Source organism: Dioscorea cayenensis, chromosome 8, assembly GCF_009730915.1.
Source record: "Dioscorea cayenensis subsp. rotundata cultivar TDr96_F1 chromosome 8, TDr96_F1_v2_PseudoChromosome.rev07_lg8_w22 25.fasta, whole genome shotgun sequence".
Taxonomy (NCBI): Eukaryota; Viridiplantae; Streptophyta; class Magnoliopsida; order Dioscoreales; family Dioscoreaceae; genus Dioscorea; species Dioscorea cayenensis.
Window position 1 is genome coordinate 3,061,468 of NC_052478.1, and position 26,925 is coordinate 3,088,392.

At 33.8% G+C, this 26,925-nt stretch overlaps 5 protein-coding genes across 8 annotated transcripts; all 5 read right to left on the bottom strand.

Moving 5' to 3' along the window:
- Window positions 1-762: 762 nt before the first annotated feature.
- On the bottom strand, window positions 763-2,782 carry LOC120267736 (3-oxo-5-alpha-steroid 4-dehydrogenase 2). Its single transcript, XM_039275415.1, has 2 exons — window positions 2,333-2,782; window positions 763-1,384 (listed from the first exon to the last, which is right to left on the bottom strand). Exons 1-2 carry the CDS (start codon window positions 2,663-2,665, stop codon window positions 914-916), a joined length of 804 nt encoding a protein of 267 aa, XP_039131349.1. The 5' UTR covers window positions 2,666-2,782; the 3' UTR covers window positions 763-913.
- Window positions 2,783-4,489: 1,707 nt separating this feature from the next.
- Window positions 4,490-5,785, bottom strand: LOC120267734 (probable carboxylesterase 15). Its single transcript, XM_039275414.1, has one exon. It carries the CDS (start codon window positions 5,742-5,744, stop codon window positions 4,764-4,766), a length of 981 nt encoding a protein of 326 aa, XP_039131348.1. The 5' UTR covers window positions 5,745-5,785; the 3' UTR covers window positions 4,490-4,763.
- A 1,094-nt stretch (window positions 5,786-6,879) lies between these two features.
- On the bottom strand, window positions 6,880-17,224 carry LOC120267733 (histone deacetylase 15). 3 transcript variants are annotated; one of them, XM_039275413.1, is made up of 16 exons: window positions 16,866-17,224; window positions 16,540-16,651; window positions 16,210-16,271; window positions 14,668-14,743; window positions 14,408-14,472; window positions 14,003-14,058; window positions 13,353-13,476; window positions 13,116-13,241; window positions 12,913-12,963; window positions 11,829-11,897; window positions 11,439-11,547; window positions 10,937-11,016; window positions 10,720-10,802; window positions 10,583-10,628; window positions 8,391-8,562; window positions 6,880-7,309 (listed from the first exon to the last, which is right to left on the bottom strand). In XM_039275413.1, exons 1-16 carry the CDS (start codon window positions 16,926-16,928, stop codon window positions 7,215-7,217), a joined length of 1,389 nt encoding a protein of 462 aa, XP_039131347.1. In that variant the 5' UTR covers window positions 16,929-17,224; the 3' UTR covers window positions 6,880-7,214. The 3 variants fall into 3 exon arrangements, with proteins under 3 accessions (XP_039131347.1, XP_039131345.1, XP_039131346.1); XM_039275411.1 differs by having other exon boundaries at window positions 6,880-7,305; window positions 16,866-17,072; XM_039275412.1 differs by lacking the exon at window positions 16,540-16,651 and having other exon boundaries at window positions 16,866-16,944.
- On the bottom strand, window positions 17,144-19,062 carry LOC120266873. The gene is made up of 3 exons (XM_039274520.1): window positions 19,011-19,062; window positions 17,917-18,140; window positions 17,144-17,439 (listed from the first exon to the last, which is right to left on the bottom strand). The coding sequence occupies exons 1-3, from the start codon at window positions 19,060-19,062 to the stop codon at window positions 17,182-17,184; spliced, it is 534 nt and encodes a 177-aa protein (XP_039130454.1). The 3' UTR covers window positions 17,144-17,181.
- LOC120267475 (EEF1A lysine methyltransferase 1) lies at window positions 18,763-25,919 on the bottom strand. Of its 2 annotated transcripts, none has more exons than XM_039275149.1 (5): window positions 25,784-25,884; window positions 22,100-22,429; window positions 19,890-20,048; window positions 19,439-19,520; window positions 18,763-19,286 (listed from the first exon to the last, which is right to left on the bottom strand). In XM_039275149.1, the coding sequence occupies exons 2-5, from the start codon at window positions 22,421-22,423 to the stop codon at window positions 19,135-19,137; spliced, it is 717 nt and encodes a 238-aa protein (XP_039131083.1). In that variant the 5' UTR covers window positions 22,424-22,429; window positions 25,784-25,884; the 3' UTR covers window positions 18,763-19,134. The 2 variants fall into 2 exon arrangements, with proteins under 2 accessions (XP_039131083.1, XP_039131082.1); XM_039275148.1 differs by having other exon boundaries at window positions 18,764-19,286; window positions 22,100-22,459; window positions 25,784-25,919.
- Window positions 25,920-26,925: the final 1,006 nt, after the last annotated feature.

Here is a 26,925-nt window from a genome sequence, read left to right on the forward strand (position 1 = left end):
TGGGGTAAATTTAGGCTTATTGTTAATTTGGTTTGGTTTACTTTAACAACTTAATTATAAAATTTCTTTGATTTAATTATTTTATCCAATACCGGTTCATACAAATATGCTATATATCTAGTCATATTAATTATTCCATCCTAAAACACTTTTGCTTACAAAAACCACAACTTGAGTTGCTGATGATGATGTATTCCAATGATTTTTTTGAAAATGAAAAAGTTCTTTGGTTAATACATTCATGGTGTTAGTCTATATATATATATATATAAAAATAATAAAATTTTGCCATCTAATGAATTCCAATCAAGAGGGTAGCCATCTGTTTCCGTCTCCATCCGATAAAATCTTTCGCATGTAATATATTCAAATGTTTTGTTACTTGTTAACCTAATATCCTTTCCCATCCAACAAGTGATTCCTATTTCCTCATATCCTACCAAATATATCCTTTTTATATTTCTGTTTCAAGGCAATGCACTATATCAACAATATTATCACAGCTTTTCAAATAAAATAAAATAAAATAAAATAAAATAAAATAAAATAAAATATATCAGCTTTTAATACCTCATCAAAATTAGTTTAGAATCCGTGCTCTTCCATCAAAAAACCTAAAAAAATAATAAAATAAAATATGAAGGAAGAATAAATATAATTTTTTTTTTATAACTTCACAACAAATACTTTTTTATTTTTTTACATTGTGCTCAAAAAATTTCGAATTCAAATCTCTCAAACATAAGTAAAATAAAAAAACACTAAACAATGCATGATTCTTCTAATAAATATATAGTATTCAATTTGAAAACCAACATGCATACATACAAATTCATGTTGACAAGGATAATTGAATCTCACAACACAAAACATCTACTGCAAACAAGTATGCAAACATACATATAGAACTTGCCTAAAAAACAAAAGGTATCAATGCCTTGACATTTTTAGGAAAGTTATCAAACTTAGAGAGGTACCACTTCCTGGTAGCGTAACTTCTGCCAAGAAGGTAGAACATGGAACCCAGAGTGAAAGAAACAGCATACACTGTTTGTGAGATGAGTGAAACTCCTATGAAACCCAAGATCTCAAACAAGTAATGTGGGCAAATAACCAGGCTAAAAAGGCCTCCCTTTGGTATCTTGTAACTTTTGTCATCCTTACCCCTGAGTTGAGACAGGATATAATGGTGGTAGAAGTTGCCAATTATACCAATCACAAACAATAAAACTCCTGCATATTTGAGATCGAATGCTGGTTCTGCAGTATTCTCTGTCAGATATTGTGAGTAGATCGTACTTACTGCGCTCATGAAATAGCTCAGGGAGATTAGGAGAACAGAGTCGAGCATCGTCCGCCCACTGTATTGATGGATGAACAGGACCTGCAATACAAAAAGAGAAAAAACAAGTATTACCTTTATGCTCCTAAGTTTCTTATGCCCACAGTTTATAAATTGGGAATGAAAACAAGTATCACTTGAAGTTTTCTCAACATGAAGAGAAAGAAAACAGGGCAGCTAATTTGAGATAGAATGGCTCTCCTAGTAGCTATTTTATGTCTTTGCATAACTAGTTGTTTTTGAGATTTATTCTCTCAAAAGAGGTCACAAGTTGCCTTTAGATTTGCAAGTGAAACAAGAATTAGAGTTGTTGACACATTAAAAACAAGTGGTAGTGGCACTAAGTTTCTTATGCCCATTCTTTATCAATTGGGTGTGAAAGGAAGTATCACTTGAAGCTCTCAACAGGAAGAGAAAGAAAACATGGTAGCTAATTTGAGATAGAATGACTATTCTAAAAGCTATTTTATGTTCTTTCATAACTAGTTTTATGAGATTTATTAGGTTATTTCTCTGGAAAGAGGCGCTCCTAGACTCCTAGACTCCTAGACTCCTAGTCATACATACACATCACACAAGTTGCCTTTTCAGATTAGTGAACTGCATGATTGAAAGTGAAACAAGAATTAGAGTTGTCAAAACATTAACAAAATAACTCTAGGTCACAAATCACAAGGCAACATGTTTCAGTAAAATAATAGCCTTATGATATTCACACAAAAAAGAGCTACTCTTAGAACTTCAATCTTTACTTAATTTGTTGCCTATTAGAATATTCAGAAGAAGATTAGAACTAAAATTTAAGAATTTTGCATGAAATCACAATCCAAACCATTGAAGTGATTACATAATCATACATCATACACAAGATAGCATTCCAACATTTCATAATCGCAGAACAGTGTTTACTCAATAAGAACATAAAAAAATTGTTTTTTAATAATAAATTTGATTCGTTGAACTCTAAGAAAGAGGAACCAGAGCGAATACCTCAAAGACCCGCTTAAAGTAATGGATGCTAAGTGCGGCGCTGAGAAGCAAGCTCCGGGTACTAGAAAGGGCGCAACCGGGGATGGAAAACGAGGCAAGAGCAGCGGCAAGCGCGGGAGAGTAGATTAAGAGCATGCCAGCACGGCTGGAGAGCTCGATACCCTTATGGCGGCCATTAGGGTTAGCATTCCAGAACTTAGAGTAGTGGAGGTGCTTACCATAAACCTCGGAGACGCCAGTGTAGGCAAGGGATGTGAGGCTGATGACGGACATGGCGGTGATGAACGGAGAAGGCGGCGGAGGGAAGAGGAGGAGATCGGTGATCGGAGACATCGGAAACCCTAGCTAGGTCAGAATGGCTGAGATTATCCTGAAGAGATGATGCGTTTGGGTGGGAACGGCCTAACGTGATGTAGACGGAAATGAAGAAATGAGGAAATGAATGTTGTTAACCATTTCAATTTTAAATGGTGAACTGGTTGGTTGTTGGTTGGTGATGGAGAATAATGTACTTATTGCTGACACCTCTTTCCTTTATTTGTTTGTGCTCTGACAAAGAGTTTTATATTCATTCTACTAAACATGCATAACGTTCAAGATTTAGGGGGTAAAGAGAGAATGAGGATTATATATATACACTATACATCATTATGTGTAGGTCGATAGGAACGTGCCCGGATTTTAAAAAAATAGAGAGAATGAGGATGAGGATAAGAGAAACAAGCAGAGGAGTTCATGTAAGCAATACTATGAATAGTAATCGAGCGTTTGGTTAGGTTTTAGCTTAAAATATAGTAGAAATAAAGTTGAACATTTTAGAAATGATTTGTCCACTATTATGATCAAAGATCAAATTAAAATACTACGTTTCACTTTTCATTGTGTTATTGAATGAAATAGTATGTAACTATTGGATTGAAATTCAACCATTGATATGAACGTAGATGATAAGTGCTAATATAACCACAATAAGATATTTTTATATAATAAGTTTCAAATAATGTGAATGCCAAATTAGGGTTCACATCGATGTTGTAAAAACTGTATTGGACCGGCAGGTTCAACCGGGAATCGATTAGTAAATCGGTCCGATTAATCATATAAAACACCAAATAACTGGACCGGCCGGTTCAACCTGTTCAACCGGTGAACCGTTGGACTAGACCGCATGGTTTTTTTATTTTTTATTTTTAAATATTTAAAGTTAAACTCTTTTCAAAAAACAAAAATCAAGATATTACAAACTTGTATTTTATTTTATTTTTTATTTTTTATTGTTGTTGTTGTATAATTATATTTTATTTAATTATTTAGTTTTTGAATATTTGTTATATAATTATATCTTTGTATATTTGTACTTCAAAAAATTGAATTTTATGTAGAGTTGACACTTTGTGATTCTTATAAAAAGCAGTATAACTTTGCAATATGCAATCTTGTATTTTTTTTAAAAATTTTTACTTATTTTTTAAAATTATTTTTTACTTATTTTTTAATTTTTTAATTTTTAAAAATTTACTTATTTTAAAATATGAAAAACCTATTTTAAAAATCTGTAAAGAAAATATAACATTAATTTTTATAGATACTTAACTAGTTAACTAATGCGTTAAAGAATAGATATTTTAAAATTTATTAAAAGACGTGAACAAACAAAAAACTATGATGTAATGTGTTTTTTTCAGACCCGTTCATTCACTAGTCATGGAAAAAAAATAATTCACATGACTTTTTTATTTATTTATCACGATAATATTTACATTAATTTATTTTTCTGGTGAATAAATTTTTCATTAATATTTGCTTGCAAGAAAGAGCATTTGTTCTACATGCCTTAATTTCTTAAAATTGGATTATTTCCGTGAGGCAGAATTCCATAAATTCATTTATTAAAATAATTTTTTTTAAAAAAAAACTTATCTTCTATAATCATCTCAATTTTATTTATTTATTTATTATTATTGATTATTATTATTATTATTATTATTATTATTATTATTATTATTTATAATACTAGATGTTTAAAATGAATGAGTGAGCTTGAATTTAAATATTGAAAATCTTGGCTTTTAGTAACTTTACAAGTATGGTTGGGTGCGAAGAAAATGGAAAGAATCTTTAATATTATTATTTTTATTTAAGAAAATAGTTCCACTTTCCATGATAATTCATTCAAACACGCACCTTATCCCTGTCTTTTATATTAAAAGTCATTAACCATAATCATAATCCATAAGACAATTTTTCCTCTTCTCTTCTTCAAATATTAAAGTTTATATGAAATCAAACTATTTCAAGAACCATATTATTTAATTATTTAATTATTTATTATTTTTAAAATTTCCCAAATTAACTTTAAATGTAAAAGCAAACATGCAAGCATAAAAGCAAGCACATGAGAAATGAACAGAGTGTTATACCTGCGTATCACTCAAGCGGAGTGATTGTCTTGCATGAACCGTTTGATCGAGGCCATAAGTTGATCGGACGGTTGAGACCAGGGGTCAAGTGTGAAGAAACCATGCTGTTGGTCTACAAACTCGACCAACTGGACCGGTTTGCCAAGCTCCTTCAACCATCCCGCATACTCCACCGCCCGATCTCTTAACAAGTCCTTCCCCCCAACCACAACCATCATCGACTCGAACCGAACCGATTCCAGGTCCGGTCCACCTGGACCGAAGGGGTTCGATATCGGGTCATCTCTCGTCGCGCCACGTGGAAGAGATAGTCTCCAATACCGATCGTTGAGTTCTAGGTTTAGGAACGCGTCCGGCGGGCACTCGGTCTCCGACGAGGTGTGGATCTCGCCGCCGAAGAAGGGCATGAGAAGGATGAAGCCACGGATCCGGATTGGGGATGGATCGGAGAAGGAGGAACGAAGGGAGAGGTGGTGAGTGATGGTGCCGCCGGCGGAGTCGCCGGAGATGAAGATGCGGGAGAAATCAGCGGAGGAGGGGGAGAGCCAGGGGTCGGGGTTGGCTTCGGACGCTTGGGAGCGGAGCCAGTCGAGAGAGGCGAAGCCGTCGTGGATGGCGGCGGGGAGGGGGTGCTCGGGTGAGAGGCGATAATCGGGGGCGATAATGATGGCGGAGAGATCGCGGGCGAGGCGGAAGCAGTAGTTCTGGCAATTGGGCCAGGTGCGGGAGCCGATGCAGAAGCCACCGCCATGGAAGTAGAAGAAGATCGGGAGAGGGGAAGAGGAGGAGGGGTTGGAGGGGCGATAAAGGCGGAGATGGAGACCGAGATCGGGGGAACCGAAGGGGAGATCCTTCCATTCGATAGAGCCGTCGTCGAAGACGGTGGTGGTGAAGCTAGGATTGAGGGAGCGCCAGATCGAGCCGTCATCGAAGACACGGAGAACGCCGCGGCAGTCGTCGACGACCTGGGGGGCGGTGGCGTCGCCGGCCATGGAGAGCGGTGTATCGGCGATGGGCTCTCGTTGCTGTGAGGGAGGCGTGGGAAGGGGATTGTGGGTGTAAGGGGTTTATATAGAGGTGTAATTTATGAAAAGATCCCTTTTTAATCAAATAATTATATGTTGATATGTAAAAGTTAGATTTACACCCCTCAAAATTTTATAATTAATTATTTTGTATGGATGATTTTTATACAACCTATGATTATTCTTAATGTGTATTTATTATATATTATTATTATTATTATTATTAACTGGAGATCAGTTCTATTATAAATTTGTTGTTTTAATTTTATTTAAACTTCATTTTGTATTGTTATTATTCTCCATAAGTATTTATATACGTAATACATGGATGAATTAGCATGGAGACAAAATTATTATTATTATTATTAATGCCAGAAGAGCACTTTTGAAATTTAAATATCTTTGAGGGGGCAAACAAAATATGTGAAAAAATACAAATTAAAAACAATCGAAGGCTAAACGGCTGATAGTTAAGTTTGGTGTTTGATGGCGTATCATTCTGTTTGTCTTTTAAGCTAATGAAGCATTTGAGATAAATAATCAACTTCAGTTGATGATGATTAGGATTTCTCAACTTTTCTGCAAAGCGGTATGTGACATTGGAATAAACTTTGTTGAGAAAAAACAAATTTATAAATTTTTTAGGCATTTTATTTTATGTTATATTTATATTACATGCTAAATTATTTTGTCTGCCAATATTTTTGAACATGACAAATGATAATAATTATTATTAATGATGATGATAAAAATACTTAAGGTGCAAATAATCCAATACCGCTATTGGATTATCAACTTTGCATAAAGACATCTTCCCATATTCCGCCTTTTGTGTTGCAGCTTAATCTGGCAAAATGAGACATTGATTTTGAATCCACCACCAGTTGATGGAAATTGTTCTTTCTAACATATGCATATGCATAACACTGCATCAGATTTCCCTGCAAACTTGAGGAGATTTCACTCTTATTTCTGCATTTATCATCTCATTATTCAATGAACAAGGGATAAAATAATGGCTGCTGACGGTAATCCTAAATAGACAAACTGGACGGAACACCAAATGACAATACGAAAACAAACCATAAATTACTCCAACCAAAAACACAAACTGAAAACTTCATATCCTAAAAACACCACTGGTTTCAATTGCACAGATTTTAAAAGGAACTATACAAGGAATCAATTGGAGGAAAAAAAAAACACAAGGTGATTACAGATGCATAATTGATGATTAATTAGCTGATTCTTGATGGGGGATAATTTGAAGATGATCTGTCATTCTAAATTCACTTAACAACTCGCATGAAAATTCATGTCATTACCTTAAACACATGTGGTTGACCCACATCAAAATTTTGGGCTGCCTTCTGGTTTCAATATGAGTGAAATCGGTGAAGAGCATATTCATTATGGACAGCCCTTCATCCTCAAATGTCAACTCTTGTAAAGTCTCTCATAGATAAACCTTTTGCTTCCCCATTTCCACCAGAACGGTCCAACTAGCCTCTTTCTTTTCTTCGCCCGTCTTCCTACAAACATAGGCTTCATAAATCTCAAAAATATACAGACAAAACATTGGTCAAGAGAAGAGTTGTTATAAGAAGTGTTGTAAAAGCAAGAGGCAACCAACTAATCAAGTTCTCGGTAGTCCTGGGTAGGCAGAAATATGAATAAACATAACCGTAGAACAGGTTGCTTATGGATCATTGCATGATAATAAATTCATGTTTTGTGTTCAATTAAGAGAACAAAAAGACCTGAGAGTGCTAATAAGAAAAGAAAATGGCAAATATGTGAAGAGAAGCAATTCTGACAGTAAGAAATTTTCCCAGATTGAATCTTCCGAATTTCACAAGAAAATAAACAAACATTATTTGTGGAGAACATTTAGATAACAGAAACACAAACACTTCAATTGTTGCAAGATACAAGAGCATTTAATCAACAACTATCATTGAAACAAGTAAAGGCAGCTTAGGAAATATATGTGAAGCTCAAAAGGCAGCTGCAGATCAACAGAAAGACACATGCAAGTCAATATGATCAATCATAATCAACTTGCTACAATTATTTCAGTAAGTAAAATAACCATTCAGTTAAAAAATGATAGGCAACACTCAGCCGGGGCTGAAACAAATCAATTCAGTCAATTCCATTTACTTTCCATTTTAGTCAGTTTGGCACAAACCTATTTTTATGTGAAACAGATTATTACATTTGATAAAGCCAAAACCCACTCTATATTATAATACACAATCCTAAATTAGAAATCTAAGCCAAACGTATTGGCTAGCACCTAATTTTTTCAATTCATTATATTTGTTATATTTAAAATTATTTGCTTGTAAACTGAACAATTATTTTTAGGAAGTAAGGTGAGATTTAAGTTTTAAGAAGCTCTTTTTTGAATTTTATTAAACAAAGAAACCAACAAAAATCTTTCAGTCTATTTATATAAGATGTGCACAAATGAAAAATCTTGACAATGGAAATCCTATCACTGAATTGACTAAACCAGCTGATTGCACATGCCTATAAACAAGTTGACTTCCATTAAGCAAGAAAACTGAATTCTATTAATGCAAACATGGACTACAGCAGGTGACTTACTGCTATCTAGAGAGGAAACTGAATCCCATTGTGCCCTCAATGCAGTATAAGTCTCTTGTAAAATAGGCCAAAACTCCAGTTGTATTCTGGAAACCAGTAGAATTGTTTGAAGGCCTTCTTTCGTCGGGGTGACATAACTCATTTCAGAGCTAGGCTTCTCTCCAAGTAATACCTGCTGGGTTAGGAGATTGTTAAACCTCAAAAATGAAAAGCTTACAATGAGACATTAAGCAGATGCTTGACATAGGTAAGATCATTAATGTCATTTCCATGAAAAATACTGCATTATCACAGCATTTACAGAATATAGCAATAAGAAAAACTGCTCCGTACAGTTACTTACATAACCTAAGTTTCAAATACATGAGTGAATATACATACATATATATATATATATATATATATTTCCCACACATAGCCGCACTAAATAAATGATATAATGGAGACATGAAAAATACCTTATTAAGGTTAAGGTCAAATGTAAAAGCCATCGGACCATAAAAACACATCACTTAAATGGGAAAAAAAAAGAAAGACAAATCTAGAGATTAAATATCCAATGCTGCAAAAACCTTTTAAATATTTATACAAAGATAACATGCAAGCAACAGAAGAACGCCCCCCGTTGCAATATTTGGCACTTAAATGAAAGTTATTTTATCACAGTAAAGATCATCTGCTACAATTGCTAATAATCTATCTTTACAACTTTAAGATTATGCTAACTTTATGGTTATGCTGACCCAGCAAAGATCTATGACCTTAGTCTTAGAGTCGCAAAAAAGGTCAAACCAGATCTAATAATGGGCACTTTTGGTGTATGCATCTCCTTGACAAACTAAATTACAGCCAAATAAACAGCAACCATGAATGAAGAAAAAATACAATCGAAAAATTTACTAAAATCAGTGTCCAATCATAAACCTCACAACTAGTACGCTCTTTTTTACACGCAAATATGATTTATTTTTTTAATAGCGACGGACTCATTTGTGCGGTAAACTTCACTAAGACATCACATACGTTTGCTTAGGATCATACCAATCCAAGAACCCACTTGTAAGCAAAATAACAATCACAGGCCATAATTTAATAAAATTCCATTTGAAAACAGAATCTAGAACATTATGTTCAATTACTGTATCCCTAAAACAGGATTAAAAGTGTGCAACTCAAGTCAAATAACTAGCAGCCACCTCATCTATTTTCCATATAATGAATTAATTTAATGAGAGACCAGAGAGATAAAGTCCGCCTTATTCTCTTCTTAGAACTTTTACCTTCAACTATAGATATCTTTCCCCAGATAATCTTATGCTGATCATGGATTTGGTATGCATAAATCAAAGTTGGCGTGAATTTCATGAAAATTCTTTAGGGCGTGTTTGGTATGTGGATTAATCTAAGATAATTGAGAAAATAAAGGAAGCAGTCTATTATTCCTATGTTAGGTTTAAAATTTATGAAATTATTCCCATGAACCATTTATTCCCAAGTACACATCATTCCCACAATTGATGGTTTTTGTATTCCTATAGCGGGTTGGGTATACAATATTCTCATATGTTATTCCCATAGGTAATATTAGTAACATATTCCCAGAAATATTTTTTTTTAAAACCAAACAGGGGAATGAAATATTCCTGGATTTATTATTCCCAGTAATCTACATTCATAGGAATCCATATTCCCATGATAATATTTCAAACCTTATACCAAACACCCCCTTAAAATTTTCATGGCTAACAAGATCTTGCATTAACATTTGAAGCCAAAGAAATTTAAGGAAAATAAGGATAAGATTGACACAAACAGTCCTAATCCTAGAAAGAAAAAATATCACAGAAAAGTTAAAAATATAAAGAAAACATAGAAATATCTCATTACCCATCATACTAAAGCTGTTTCATCCATCAAAGCAAATGGCTTCATCTACTTTTCTTTTATTTTTTTCTTACCCCATTTCTTTACACTTGTGATGCTTTTACATTTTAACATAGCACTTCAACGCATATCAAGGACTGGGCTTTACCGGTCAGTTAATGTCTAAAAATTTAAAAAATTTGCTAAATGGGTACAAAGGAAAAAAGAAAAATCATAAAAAGAATTATTATTGAAAGCAACAAATTATAATGGCCAAGAAATATAAGACAATTTTCCAGATCAATCAATGAAACTCCTAGCAGGTTCACCTTTACAACTGCAGTAGCTGAAGAAGATATTGACCGGAGATTATAACTGCACATCAAAATAATAACTGTTTAAGCTGAACATCATGCTTGCTTCAAAATCAATCAAAAAAAGAAAGTCACTGAAATTGAACACTCACCCTCCCTCTAGTACAACCAGTAACTTTCCCTGAGATAAAGAAGTAAGCATGTTTGTCATCTGTGCAAATCCAGCCGGTGTGACCTGACAAACATATTATTTAGGCATAACTCAAACCAAATCAAAGGCATAATGAACTTCACCAATCACGCTCATCAACCTATGAGGTAATTGTTCGTGTTTGATTCCTCAAAAAACAAGTTATAATAGAGCCTTACATCACAACAGCCAAGAGGGTCACCCCGGGCAGCATCAAATCCAGCAGATATAATGGTCATATCAGGGGCAAATTTAAAAGCTGCAATGAAAGGTAGTTAGTGGTTAGTACACAGAATGGAGCAGCTAATGGCAAAGAGTGTCCTGGATTTTAATCACTCCAAATTGAAAATCAATGCAGTCATCAGGGTCGTTGAACTCTAGAGGAAAACTCAGATGAATTAGCAGCAGATAACCAGACTACTCTTGTGACTAAGCAATTAACATTTACTTAATATGATCCATATTTTCTGTAGTAATTATAATTATACACTTATCTAGACGAAACCCCACCCAACGTATCATGAACACAATGACTATTACCACAGAATGTAAGCTATACAGAAATGGCATATAATAAACTACTATTTTTGCCTATATTATATGAAACCAGATATGACATGAAGAACAGCACATAATAAGCTATTATTTTTGCCTTTATTGTGAAGTCAGATATGGCATGACCTATAGGAAGCACAATATGCTGAAAAGCAAATATGTAATCATGATCTCCCACACCCCCGTGGCTCCAAGGGATGTTGACCGAGTAACCTCTTCCATCCATGGTCCCAACCTGTAAAATAAATCATTGAATTAAAACTTAGTTGAAATAATAAGGTCATAAGCACAAGAATTAAATAGAAATAATCACCCTTCACTAAGTATCAGGAACAAATCAATATTGCCCATTGACATCACACTGTTTGAAGATCAGATGGCAATACAGAGAAAGCAATTGGAGAAATATCAAATAAGAATAGAATAAAAAGTTTTGACGTAAGTTGTCCAAACTGGTTACTTTAGAGACATATCTGAAATTTATAATCATCTTCAAACTAAACATATCATCAATACCTCATCAGCTGCTCCAGTTCCTGGATAGAATCTACCACCTTCATGTCGATGTAATGAAATATACAAAACCTGCTTACAGGATAAGTCCATGAAATCATAAAGGTCTAGAAACAGAATTGATAATACAACTGCAAATATTTCATAATAAACAATAAAAAATTAGTCAAAAAATTGTACATAAAGTCACATAAGACTTGAAAAAGAAAGATGAAACCTCTAGAGTAAAATGAAAGAACTATAGATAACAAATCCACCAGAAGTTAGTTTTGTGATTAATTTTTTTCAGCTCAAACTTTGGTTCAATGGGTGACAACTTGATATTAAAAGATTTAAGTGATGAAAAACTAATTCAACTCTTGTGGAAAACAATGAAAAAAAACATAGCCATCAAGCATGGTAAAGCAGAAAAGTTAACCAAACTCAACTATTAGCTGATATTTAATTTATAATTAATAAACTGAACCATATCCTATAGTTCACATCAGCTCAAGCACATATTTTAGTAGGAGATCCTCTTAAAATTTGTGCCTCAAGTAGGAGGCTTAGACTACATGTCAGGCATACTTTAAAACAATCACTTGGTAACTAACATAAGAAAGCCTAATCAATTTTAATTTGTTCACAATGACCAGGAATTTAAATAAATTAAGATCGATGGAAGCATACTAAGATAAAATACAAATTAGGCCAGACATGAAATATAGTCAGGCATAGTTAGTGAATTATTAGCGCCATAAAACTAAATTAGACTCTAATCCATTCACGATAATTGAAATTGACTAAACCAAAGTAATGAAGCTATGCTGTTTGTTAATATTGGATATGTAACTATTTATTATATTTGTAATTATAATTTAATTTTTACATGTAAAAGGCTTAGAAGTCCAAAATCAAAACAGTAACCAAATAAGCAAAATGTTTGAAACCAAATAAGTTTTTAGACACCCAAAAATCAGGAGCGCTAACGAAGTTTAAAATCATGTGTTTCTTCACATGAATACATAATAAATTAATAAAATATTAGAACCATCTCTAATTAAACATTAATTCTTCAGATGAAAAGGCTAAACAAAAAATAACTCACAGATTTGCTGCCCTCAAATATTTCTTGTGTTCCATTGCCATGATGTACATCCTGCACCCCTCATGGAAGGAAAAAAGTCATGAACTATGAGATAACAAACATTCCATCAACTCCAAGCAAATGAGATTTTTCACAAGGTGTAAATTCTAGAGAATAGAAAATCAGCATTTATTAAAAATGATTCTCCCATAGTATAATATTACCCAGTCAACAATTAACACTTTCTTTGCACCAGCTCGTTGAGCTGCTAACGCAGCAACTGCTGCATTATTATGGAGGCAGAAACCCATGGCTTGTTTAATACCTGCATGATGACCAGGAGGCCTAACCTGACTTACCAAAAAATCAGTCAGTACTAGTTAGAAACTAATTGCTGAGATTTATCACATCATGATCAAGGGATCTGACCACTTAACAATGACAGAATATATAGGACCTACCAGAGCAAAACCATTCTTACTACGTCCTGACATAATTGAGACTGCAAGATCTGCACACAATCCTGCCGCAAGTCTTGCAGCACGTGCAGAATGTTCATTGGCATATGTGTCTGAAGTGAAATAGCTGTCAGTAAAATCCAAGAAAAAGTCACCATAACTGAAATAATGCAGACCCAGTATCAAAAGAGTAAATAGAGGGAACTGATGCCATTGTTATGATGTTATCCATACTGTAATAGTGACCAACTCCAAGGAAATGAAAGTACTGGATGCCCATCTCCACAATAAAAAAAAAAATTGTCCTCTTGTAGTGATACATGAATCAAAATGTTCACTAGCAAAAGTAGCTAGCAACTGCACCATTTACTAAGGTAAGAATCCACTTTGAAGTTAAAGCTACCATCAATATATTATAAGATAAGAAATTAAGATTTACTTGATAGCGCAGTCTCTCTATGCTCGAACAATAGAAGTAGAAGAGATAAGAAGGCAACGAATTCAAAAGGAGGCATGCATAATCTGGAAAGGGAGATGTTTTACTCTTTCCTATTATTGAATAATATCAGGATAAGATCAAGTAATATTGAAGAATTCATGCCATTATTTTATAGTGATTGATATGAAGTGCATGATGATAAATAGCACAGTACCTGGCAACCATACAACTTGACTTTTGAACAGTTTCAATATGATCCACCGAGTGGACCTGCAGATTCAAAGCAAAATTTCAAGTAATGGCCCTACATCCTAAAACAATGGTAGAATATCATAATTTCAAAGATAGTTCTGATAGGGCAATGGTACTCATATTTCACTATGGGAGGTTCAGGAGATACAAACATTGGAAATTATCAATTAAAATTATGATAATTATTTGTATAGATTCTTATCTTAAATCAACTATAGATATATTTTGCACCATAAGAATAAATTTCATTAACGAAATTAGCATAGTTTCAGTCAACCGATCTAAACCTTCTATCTAAATTGATATACAATTAATAGGAAAAATCTTAAACAAGAGCTTTTCCATAGAGACATATGTGATAGGTTACCATCTCGAGTTCTCCCTCAGTAATTTCTCTAGCAGGAATCAGAGAACACTTTCCAGGAAATATCCCTGAATTAAAAAAAAAATTAATGATTTCCCAATAAAATTTTGAAGGTAAACTTACCAAAAGCCTATTAACAAGCAAAAAGAAAAGTTTGAAAATTCATAAATCGCTTCATAGCTTAATAACCAGCAAAAGAAGACCTTGACCATCCAGAAAAACAACTTCTAAAACGAGGTAATGGCAATCATTCAATAGCTTACCTGCATCAGCAAGACAGGATGCGATTGCTCGGAGACGATCTGGTCTTTCTGGGTGTGGATGTGATTTCATCGAGACCTACAAAACATAGCAAACAGAATGACTGAATTCTGCATATATTAAGCTCTACAGTCAAAAGAGGTGTGAATATCTATTACAGTGGTCATAACTTTATCTTTTTTGCAAACTGAATGACCAAGATAAATCAAAAGAATGTAAAGAGGGTACAGTGAACATTGCTCTGAACTTGGAACAATAGCAACAAGCTAACTGTTAGTCCCAACTATTTGGGGTCGGCTACTTGAATCCTTTTATTGCACGTTACTCTATCAAAGACCAAAAAATTAGATAAACCAAACTCAAATATATCAAGAATTCTCACTATATCTTAGATTCATGGATCAAATTCAATTCAGTGGGATTTCTCACTCACTTTTTCGCTAGATTATAATTGAAAAAATTGACCAAGTTCAAATTGACATATCCTAAAACCTATTAGTCCAAAAACACCATGGAGAAGCCAGGCAAAGAGCAATGACATGATATGCACACCACAGTATAAAAATATTAGTACATATATCTCCTGCCCACCGATTTAGTATTATCAACATTTTTTGTAGGCAAACAGAAGAATAAAGACACATCACATAATCCCAAATTAGACCAATGAAATTCTGTCTGCTGAGAGAGAAAAAAACATATGATTTATTTGTTGTCTAGTACAGATAACATTATATAAAAGTAGAAGGAAAATTCTTTGGCCTTGAACTGGGGTATTGACTTTGGGCTAAATTGCAGAGTATTTGAGGAGCTCACGAGAGTCTGATTCAAACATAATTCAACCATGTCCATCAAGTACCATGTTAGTCAACAACAGGGAGAAGCCAATGGGGAATACAAAAAAGTTTTAAACTTAAACTTACAAGATGTGAAACATCAAAATGGATTTCAAAGCAAACAAACATGTAGAAATAAATGTGTGTGCGCATTTAGGGTACTAACATTTCAATGACTCCGAACTTGCTTTCAAGCTGTATGCTTCTATATCATAAATATAAGTTATGCTTTCTATTCGGCATTAACTATTAGGAAATCATAAACCAAGTAATATGTCGACAAAGTAATTTCTAATAGAGAATGCAATCGAAATACATTATGGCATAATTTGTACAAGCATAATTTACAATTTGTTAGTAACCAAATCTAAATTACTTTTTCATAGGAGTTGACCATGTTAAGCACTTAAAAATCAAAATTAACAAAATCCAAAAGGCCATTCGCTTAAAAATAATTTCAGAAGTGTGAAAGACTAATAAAAAAAAATCTCATTTGACAGAAAGGTGTACATCCTAAAAAAGTAGGAACCCATATGATTCCAACTACGCTCTATTTTCAAATAGTTATAAATATCAACGTAATGTAACTCACATAAACTTCTGATTTATGATAACAAAATTTTAGTCTTAAAAAAATACTCATCCAAATGCAACATTGAGCAAAATAAACCATGTATCAATCTCAAATTATGTGAAATGCAGTCTAACCTCATAGTGGAGCAGCATCCTTTCATCAAAACCAATAGCTGTAGATGTGTCTGAAGCTGATTCTGCATTTTGTATTACAATGTAAAACAGATATATATTACATGATCAAATGTCAGATAAAAACTACTATAAGTATGGAGATGATAAATTTCAGACCTATTTGCATAATATAAATGGTTTAACCAAAAACCAAAAAGTACATTGAACTACCAATTTTAAAAGATAAGCACTAGCATAATTTAAAAGCAATTAATGAATGGTGAACTTTAGGTTCCTATCTTCCAAGACTATCAATATCATCATATGATAGAAGAATGAACATAATGGCACCTCTATCTCTGCCGCCTGAGTCTAAGCTGGAAAATTTCTCAGTTCCCAATTCATTACGGGTCTTGAAAACATCATGTTTGAAGAATTCTGACTCTTTATGTTCTCCACAAACCTTTGATGCAAAATATGAAATAAGGTAAACCAAATTTAAAAGGCTTTACAATTATGCACTGATAATAAAGTGCTGAATGGAAAAAAAATATCTTAACACATGAAAGCACTAGATAAACTTGCATGCTACACGTGCTACCCACAATAGAGTGCCTTATAAGAATTTCACCATGTGTGAATACTACTTCAGTATTGTAAGAGCAGTGAGATCATACATCGCAGTGAGAGACATCATCAAAGTTCGGCATTGTACAATTTGTACAAAACCACTTCTTCATAACAAAATGATGTACTGGTTCCCAATCACTATCGTCATCATCGTCATAAAACTCTTCCTTGTAGAGATCCTGCAAAGTGCATCCACTACGCAGCCTCGTGCAATGTTGAGAACGAGTTGCTAAACATGCACTGCATGTCCCATCTTCACAATGTAAGCAAGCACCACCATCACCGGCCACGGTTGTTCCCAGATTTGATGCACACACATGTTCTCTATTTTCAGATTCAGCATCAGTGTGGATGTGTGTATCATTACGTGTCCCATCGGTTTTTAGTTCCTGGCACCTTTCTTTCACGGAAATTCTGATTTAAACTAGAAGATCCATTGGTTCTTTCAGGCACTGAATTTCCATGAGATTCATTAAAACAAGAAAGGCTGCTTTGGCATTCAACTCGATTGGCGCGGTTATGTAATCTATTCTCTCCACAAAGTTCTTTTGCCTTTGGAGAGCTTGCGCAGAGAGTGTCAGATGCCATTCTCATGTAGCATGAACTTCTCAGCCACAGATACTATAACACAAGTTTCATTTAACTTAATCAGTAGAACCCTGAAAAGATGGGTATAAAAATCAGCATGGTCATCACTACAGTCGAAGCACGATCAACAACAAAAACATACAGATCTATGTAAACATCTTGTACTTGCTACACAAACATCAACTAAACAAAGTGGAATGAACCAAACATCAAGCACGAAAAAGAAAAGAAAAGAAAAGAAAAAGAAAAGCATCCCCAGTACTAGCCCTAGCATTGTTTCGCCAAAAGAAACGAAAATCATAGCATAAAAATGAGATCTTCAGCCTATTTACAACTAAAAAAAGGAAACTTGAAAAAAATCGGACGAGCACCAAGAGACGAGATCTCAACACAAAACCCTAGATCAGACGCGAATCAAGCAAAGGGTTAAAAATTGCAAGAAAATGCTACCAAAAAAACTATGACAAACGAAGAAAAACAATCGAAAAATGAAGTTCGAAGAGATCTCACAGTGATGGAATCGGCGAAAGGATCAAGCTCCGCAAACCCTCGGGAAGATCTCCGGCGCCGGTGCTCTTGGTTCTCTTTGTTTTTCTTTTTGTAATTTTCTTGGTTTTCGACGGAGCGCACGGTTTTGGAGAGTCGAGAAGCGGGCTCGTTGTTAAGTTGGGCGCGCAAAAGTGGCGCGGATTTGGATTTGGGTTGAGTTGGAAAATAGACTTGTCGTGGTTTCACTGGTTTGAGAATGAGCGGGTTTTAATTAATAAATAGTCCTGGAACTTATGATTTTATATAAAGGGTCCCTCTATTAAAATTTTAAAATCTTCAAACAGTGATAACCCAATGGTTACATTTTTATTAATTAATTGTATAATTTTTATTATATTTTTGATGTTGGGGTATATGTAGAGATTGCAAACTAAATTATTAGAAAATATAAATTATAAAGTGAATAAAAAGAGATGGGGATAAATATATATATATATATATACATATATATATTTGCAAATATTCATCCAAAGGTTTTTTTTATTAATATTTAATGAGAATTATTTATGGGACTTAATTCTTGTTAAAGCAGATGATTTTGAGTTTAAAATTTTATATAAACGAGAAAAAAAAATATTTACTGGGAAAATTTTATTAAGAAATAGGCTTTGTAAAGAAAATATAAATTTTTATTTTCTTTATATATGCCACTTGAGGTTACGAAATTATAATTTTACATTGAATGATACAATGCAATGATTTTAAACTCATTTGAATTATAAAAAAACTCAAACAAAGATAAAAAATAATTGGCAGTTTGGCATGGACTGAAGCTGAGAAATAAACAAAAGATATGAAGGCCAACCTTTGCACCTGATTTAAATAATTCCAGGGAACTAAGCAAAGTAGATTTTGGTTCTGCCCAGAAAAAGGCCTAATAAAACATTTAATTAAAACAAAACTGCATAAAAACTTAGACTACAATCACTCCAGATGAACTGAACCAGGGAGTTTTGCTCAACATGACACTCAATCATGCTGCATTCTAAGTTTGGCAATAAACTTCACTGATAATCCAATACAGCAATTTTTTTTTTTTTTTTAAAAAAAAAGACATTCCATTGATCTTCCACACATAGCGAAAAATTGCAGATTGCCAAACAGCATTACCACAAACTAGAGCATCAGTAAATGAATGATTCCAGATTACTCACATGCACATGAACTTGTAGATGGTTTCTACTCAGTTAGCTCCCAGCCTCCTAATCTTTCTTCGGGATCATAGTTCGTATAGAGTCGGAATTCGTTTCCGAGTTTGTTTGAATGCTGAGGCCTGAAGCCGCAAGGATGTAGTTTCAAGAGCTCTGCAGCTCTATCTTGTTGTACCGCTCCTGAATCAAAGATGTAATTAGCATAAGCTCGTGCAAAGGCACGAAGAAAACTCATAAGCAGAAAGGTTTAATATCTTATCAGCATGAAGTTAGAAATATCAAGAAATTTAGCATTTAATATTCAATGGAAAAACAGGAAAAGGGAAACAAACCTGTCAGCAATAGTAAATAAAAATCTTTTGAGGAGGACAAGAATGATATGGTCTGAGCTACTTTTTCCAAGCACTCCTTGCTCTGCAAACATGAGTCACCAATAAATGCATTATATTTTTGCCTTTCTCAAATAAAAGGGTTCAGGGGAGTTTGGAATGTAATGACAACTAAGATCATTTTGTCCATGAGAAGGAATTCAAATTTCAAGCGCTTCCTGCTATCAATGGCCTTTAAGGTGATCATTTAATGGCTCCAACAAATCTGTAAGTTTCCCCTTGTGGAAAAATGTGAACTGGGGAAATGCTAATTCCAAGTAACCAAAAGGCACAAAGGAAAAGAACAAGAGAGGAAAAGGGAATTCATTGCACCTTCCCTGCCTGTTGTGGCACTTGTATAGTTCATCTTTGGAAGGAAAATAATTGCTATAGCTGAGCTGACCAGCAAACTTACCAGATAGGGAGGGTCAGCAACAACAACTTGAAAGCTATGTTTCAACTCTTGTGGTAAATCTTCTGGCTGGTTGTAGTCATAAAATGTAAAATCACCACCATACTGCTCAAAGCGCTTATCATACTCAAGTAATTGCACCGAGATGTTAGGTTCAATTTTCTGAAAATTTTAAGAGATAAATAAAAAAAAACAAACAAACAAATGGATGCCAGGTTAGAGAGAAAAAAAAACGAAAAAAAACTTCATTAATATCAAGTAGATCAACAAATGCGCCGCACCGTGAAGGTTTTCTCATAAATAATATGACAAACTTCAATTTGTAAAATCTTTGGAACCAAATGTGAGTAGTGATCCTCAGGAGGACAAATGAGAAGTGGGCAACAAAAAAGGCTATTTTCCTCATGAAACAAAAAGGAACTCTCAACCATGAAAAGGCTTTGCCCACAATGAATTCATTCCCAACTTTTAGGTGGATTGGATGCACATCAATTCTAAGTTTTCTATCACATAGCCACCATCTTCCTCATCTCTCTAACAACCTAACAAAAAAAACAGCCACATAGTTTGGAGCTATTGCTTACCTTATCTATTCAAAAAACACATGAAGGGTTGGCGACAATGAACAAAAACTTAAAGTAAATTAATTGGCCAAGAAGTCCGGTGTGTAAGGACATTTTGATCCAACACTTTCTTCACATTGCAAAAAATGCACATGTTAGGTAATTGCTAGCCAATTTTGAGAAAGTTTCTCAACAACAACTCTAAAAATACGGGTCAATATGTAACAGCCAAGCATAAAAGAAATGCTACAGCCAAGCATAAAAGAAATGCTACATGATAAGTGGGAACATGCCCACTAGCTTAGGGGAGGAGAATACAACGCAAGAGATTGCACATAATGGAAGCGAATTCTGACAAAGACATTGTCTATACCAAATCACTTGCCATCACATGCAATCTGAGTCACGTGACATAAGTGGTTTGTGAAGTTGATTTAAAGCCAAAGTATAAATGATAAAATACCAGCTAGCACAATATTAGGCATGCTTGACTTACCATTTTGTTTATTTTCTGAATTGCTTGTGTTGTAGATTAACTCTAAGGTCCATTCAGCCAAGACAACATGGCAGATAACGTGCATAGAAGAAAATAAACCCTTGCAACTAAGATCATATGGATTATTAATTTTCTTCATATATATAACCAGAACACATTTTTTATAATGGAAAGAAAAAAAAGTTATGTCTTTTCTACATCAAGTATCCATGATTGGTACAATAGATGGTTCTTTTAAATAAAATATGAGGACCCAAAGTTGGAAGAAGAGGCTTAAAAGCCTTAACTTGCAAGCCTCCTTATTTGCAGTGATCCCAAACTTGCAATGGTCCAGGTCTTTACTCATTACTAAGCTTTATACGAAATGCTTTACTATGTCAGTCCACAAACTTCTCTTCCTCATAAATACATTATAAATTCAACACAACATTGTAATCACAGTAGGAAAAGGTAGTAAAGGAAAGGATTCAAGGATATTGATTCATGAGAAACATAACCATGTGCACAGAATTAATAGAGCAGGAAAAATAAGAAAGACGTAACACTAGTCATCACAACCACTATTTTTGGACCAAGGAGGCATATATACTTCAGAACAAGTGTTGTTTCTTGATCTACTTTTATTTTTTATTTAACTGTTGGGAAACTAATAAAACACCTAAGCTGCTCTTATGGCAATTTTTTATGACTTCTCAGAAGTAACACACATAGGCAACTCTTGTCTGTTTGGCATATAAGTTTACTTCAATGAGATAATAGTGCATAACCGCATATAAAGTCTCTCCATGCTAAAGAACAGGCACATCAAATGGACATGAAATCGCCCATTAAACTCCAGAGAAGAACATGTTCAATCATTCCTTAAAAATGCCACTTTTGGAATTATCAACTCAGTATCAACAGCTCAATGTTCAAATTAGCAGAAAATCATAATATGCACTGCATTACGAGAGATCAAATCCTATAAGCAAAGAGATATGATCAAAATCAAAACACAAAAACCACCAAGCAAAAGATAAGCTAATGAGTAATGAATACCACATATAACCAAATCACAGCCAATAAAAATCAAGTTAAAAAACCCAATAAAAGCTCAAAATCCGGATCCCAATTTGTTAATCTTAACAATCAGCCGAAAAAAAAAGAGATTAAACCTTGAGATAAGCATAGAGAGTGGGACAAGAGACGCAGGCCACACGAGCGGACACCGAAGAGCAGAGAGCCCTAATCTCATTGACGACCGTCTCCGCCGTCACTTGGTCGTACCAGAACTGGCTTAGCCTCCAATCCTCCGTCACCAACCTCACTTCATCTGCTTCCCCACCTTCTTCGCCTCTGACTCCGATGCCCAGTGAGTTCTGCTCGCTCAGGAACTCCTTCAAGGCCTCCAGAGTTCGGGAGCTCATAATTGGTGCGTCGTCATCTTCCTCGAAGTCCACCATGGCGGAGCTTGATCTTTCCTCTGCGCCGGTGGCCATTTACTTCTTTTGAGAGTGCAAGACTTCGATAAGGACCTTTTGGGCAATTGGGAATATCAAAAAAGTTTATAATGTTGTTGTTGTTGGTTTTTTCTGAATATAATTTTAAAAAAAATAATTAAAAAAAAACCAAAAAAAACCTCCAAAGATGAAAATTAGGGAAGAAGCAAATTTTCAAATAAAAAAATAATATGTAAACTAAATTGTTTTTCTAATAGACTATTTGGCCATTTTAAATTTTATTTAAATAAAGCGACAATCATAGTAACCATTTTTCTACCCAAAATATTTATCCGTTAATTTCATTATTCTTAATCCTTATCATTAGCACTAAACAATCACAAAATCAAATCCAAATAATTACAAAATCCGAAATAAATCTAAAATGTTTTTATGATTTCCAAACTGCATCTTATATTTGCTCCTATACATTAACCCTATAAATTTATATTCAAATCCAAATTTTCAGCAAAACACGAACACTCTACTTGGTCGATCAGCTACCAATAGATCAAGAGGTTGTCCTTAGCAAATGTATTTCATATTTTATTTAAAAAATCAACATTTCAATTTTTTTAAATACATAATAAAAATAATATAATTATTATTAAAATATGGAAGGGGCTAAATACAATGTCTCCGATGAAAACCCTCCCTATAAAATCTCTTCCATACTTCGTCCCGAGTCCCTTCCCAAAAAAATTTCCATCGAAAAAAAAGACACATTGAATTTGATTCTCTAGAGTCGAAACATTTCTTTTGCGAGTTTTTCATTTTTGGAATTATCTGTTTCCACATCTGCCAATATGTTTGCTCTCATGAGGATTGGATCATGTACTAAGTTGTAATTTCTTCAAGTTCAAATATTGCTTGAAGTAATTGGCACTCCCTTCTATGCATTCTATATTTGTACACTGAATTTTTAAAATGCACCTCTAGGCAGGAACTGAGTGGATCATCAAATGAAACTCAGGCACAAGTTTGTTCAGGATAACCATGTTATGCTAGTATGCTAGTTCAATATGGCAGGAACTTCCATGAATGGGATTTAAGAACCTAACAGGTATTCCATCAGGCTCTTTAAGTGAACAATCTGAAAGGTATGTCAGAATCTTTTTTTAAAAGTGGTAGCACAGATAAGATGCAAGATTTGTAGATTTGTTCTTTTAGTTGAACATTTGCCATTGTGAATGTTGTTACCTGGAGCAACATTTTGATTTGGTTGGTTAAAATTTCACTGCTAGTTTTGGTTGTCAAAGAATAGGTAGAATCATAGGTAAATATGATATAATAATAGCCAATAACAAAAGTGATAGCTGTTCAAATTGTCAATGCAATTGATGCCTATGACTCTATGCCTTACATCTTAGTCAATGGTGGATCTACAATTCATATAATTACTCCAATTTAATCTTAGAAAATAATGACGAGTGTGGTTTTATTAGTGCCTATAGTAAGCAAATGTCCCCAAATGGAAAGTAATGTTTTACTAATTAGTCCTACAAAGTCATTGAACAGATCTCCCTAAATATGTTGGGTGCGATTTATAATGGCCCAGTTGAATGCTCACCTCCTAATATGACTCTAGGTGCCTGGCGTCAAGTTGAAAATTTGCCCGATTGAATTGTTGAGCTGGAACTTTCATTTTTCCAGTGACTGTTTTTGAGCCAAACCTTAATATTTCATGACAATTGAACAATTCTTCGGTTCTAAACCATTACAAGTTCACATGAAAGCATAGAGTTATAATTTAAGTATTCCATGAACATTCTCACATAGACCAACGGACAGATACTTGTTTGCATTCTAGTATTTTTGCATTTGTAACACTCATGTTTATCATTCAGGTATACACAAATGAGAGGTTGAAGTTTGTAGACAAGGAATCAGCACACAATTTTGACTAATGAATATGATCATTGTTATAAAAAGAAGTCTGGTGGTTGCCATGGCATTTCACCTAACAATTACTTTGAAAATAAAAAGTATAGTTGGTTTTCAATATGATGTGGCCACTGAAAGTGGTCAGACCCGCTATAGTCTGAAGTAAAATTTCAGAAGACCAGTCTTAGTACATAAATCCTATCATTTTTGTTACTTATGATTTGGCTAGCCTATAAATGAATAATTTAAGGCAACCAAATTGTTTGGTTGAAATGCCCCCAAAACTGAATTTATGCTTAATATTTATGTGTCATACATTTTTTATGGTGGTAAGTTTACATTTTATGTAATGTATATATAAAAAATAGTTTGGTCAGAGTTGAACTTGATTTTAGGATATAAATATCACATATGGTCTAACAATGTGATATTCTTTAACTTCCTACCTTTTATTTCTTATAGTTTGTGTAAATATGTGTGGTTTACAATATACACACATATAGATGTCTATGTTATTTGTGTGCACATGTATATGGGTGTGTTTTCTCCTTTATTTGGCAGATTATTTTGTTGAAAAATAGGCAAAAAATCTTTTAAGCAAGAACTATTTAAGTTTTTCACTCTTACCTTTTGAAAATGTGCTGAACAAGGAAACCCAAAAGAAACCAATAGATTGTGAATGTTTAACCTTCGTGGATATACAAAGGGTGCCCTTTCAGTCAGTACTGATTGGTGGAAGTTGACTCTTCTGACTTACTGGCATCAACATAGTTCAAGGGAACTTCCAGTTGGATTGTGAACCTTGTTCAAGATTTCTTGCAACCTGATGGCCTTTTCTAAGCCTTAATCCTAAATCGCTTTCGAGGACAGCTGTTGGTGAAGACTGATGGCAATTCTTGCTAACAACTGATCTAGGTTTATGTCATGTCTGTTCTATATGTGTACAGTTTTGCTGTCATGTATATCATAATATGTTCAAAATATATTTTTTTTTCTCTAATGTTGTAATCATGAATTATAGCAAACAATCCAATATTATTATTTTTTTTCCAAGTTCTAGTGGACTGTTTTCATAATTTAATGCTCATTCAGTGACTTGCTTTGAGTTCATTACAATAACTGAAACTTTAATTCACAAACACAAGCTACATCCCATTCATCACAATGACTTGCTTTCTAAGTTAATTTAATGCTCATTCAGTGACTTGCTTTCAGTTCTTAAAGCATCCCCGGTACTAAACCCTAGCCTTGTTCCGCCAAAAGAAACAAAGATCATAGCACCAAAATGAAATCTTCAACCTATTTACAACTAAAAAAACGCAAAAAAACGACGAGCACAAGAGACGAAATCTCAACACAAAACCCTAGATCAGACGCGAATCAAGCAAGGGTTAAAAATTGCAAGAAAATGCTACCAAAAAAACTATGACAAACGAAGAAAAACAATCGAAAAAATGAAGTTCGAAGAGATCTCACAGTGATGGAATCGGCGAAAGGATCAAGCTCCTCAAACCCTCGGGAAGATCACCGGCGCCGGTGTTCTTTGGTTTTCGAGGGAGGCACGGTTTTGGAGAGTCGAGAAGCGGGTTCGTTGTTAAGTTGGGCTCGCAAAAGTGGCGCGGATTTGGGTTTGGGTTGGGTTGGACCATAGACTTGCTGTGGTTTGAGAATGAGCGGGTTTTAATTAATAAATATTCCCTGGAACTTATAATTTTATATAAGGGTCCCTTTGTTAAATTTTAAAATCTTCAAACAGAGATAACCAGGGGTTATTAATTTATTTTTTTAAAATAATTATATGATTTTTATCGTATTTTTTATGTTGGGGTATATGTAGAGATTGCAAACTTAATTTTTAGAAAATATAAATTATAAAATAAATAAAAAGACTTGCCATGAAAAAAATTTATATTTGCGGATATTCATCCATGGGTTTTGTTAATGAAAATTATCAATTGAAATTAATCACTGAACTTGGGAAGTTTGGTTGTCATGCTTGGAATGAAAATGAGCCATCAATGGGTCTAACCCCTTGTTTGGGTGTGCATGCATAAAAATGAGAGAGATATGAGTAAAGAGTAAAATCACGTGTCATAAGTCATCACAATGCTCTCAAATTTGAGAGAATTCTTCATTTCTTGATCATAACTTGAAGATAAAATATCACTTTTGCCCTTTAATTAAAGCCATATATTCTTTTTTTTTATTTAATTTTTTTTACACTCATTTTTTAACGTTCAATTGTTAATGCCAAAGTATAATATTTTTTAAAAAAATACAAATTTATAACTAACAATTTAATTTTTATAAAAATCTCCTTAATTTTGATATACGATTAACGCTAGTGATTAATAACTAATTAATTATCCCAATGAGCTATTAAAATTAAATATTTATTTATAATAAATAAATATTTTTAATAATTTAATATTTTTAAAAATAGTTATCTCTTAAAAAACCAATTATTATATGTATAATAGTATGCAAAAAATTTGAAAATAAACCTTGTGGTTTCCCAATTTTGCAAAAAAGAAACAGAGGTTTGTTTTTTTTCGTTTTTAACCTATGTGGCTTCCCCAGCTAGCAAAAAAGAGAAAAATCGTTAACAACCTTTTAAC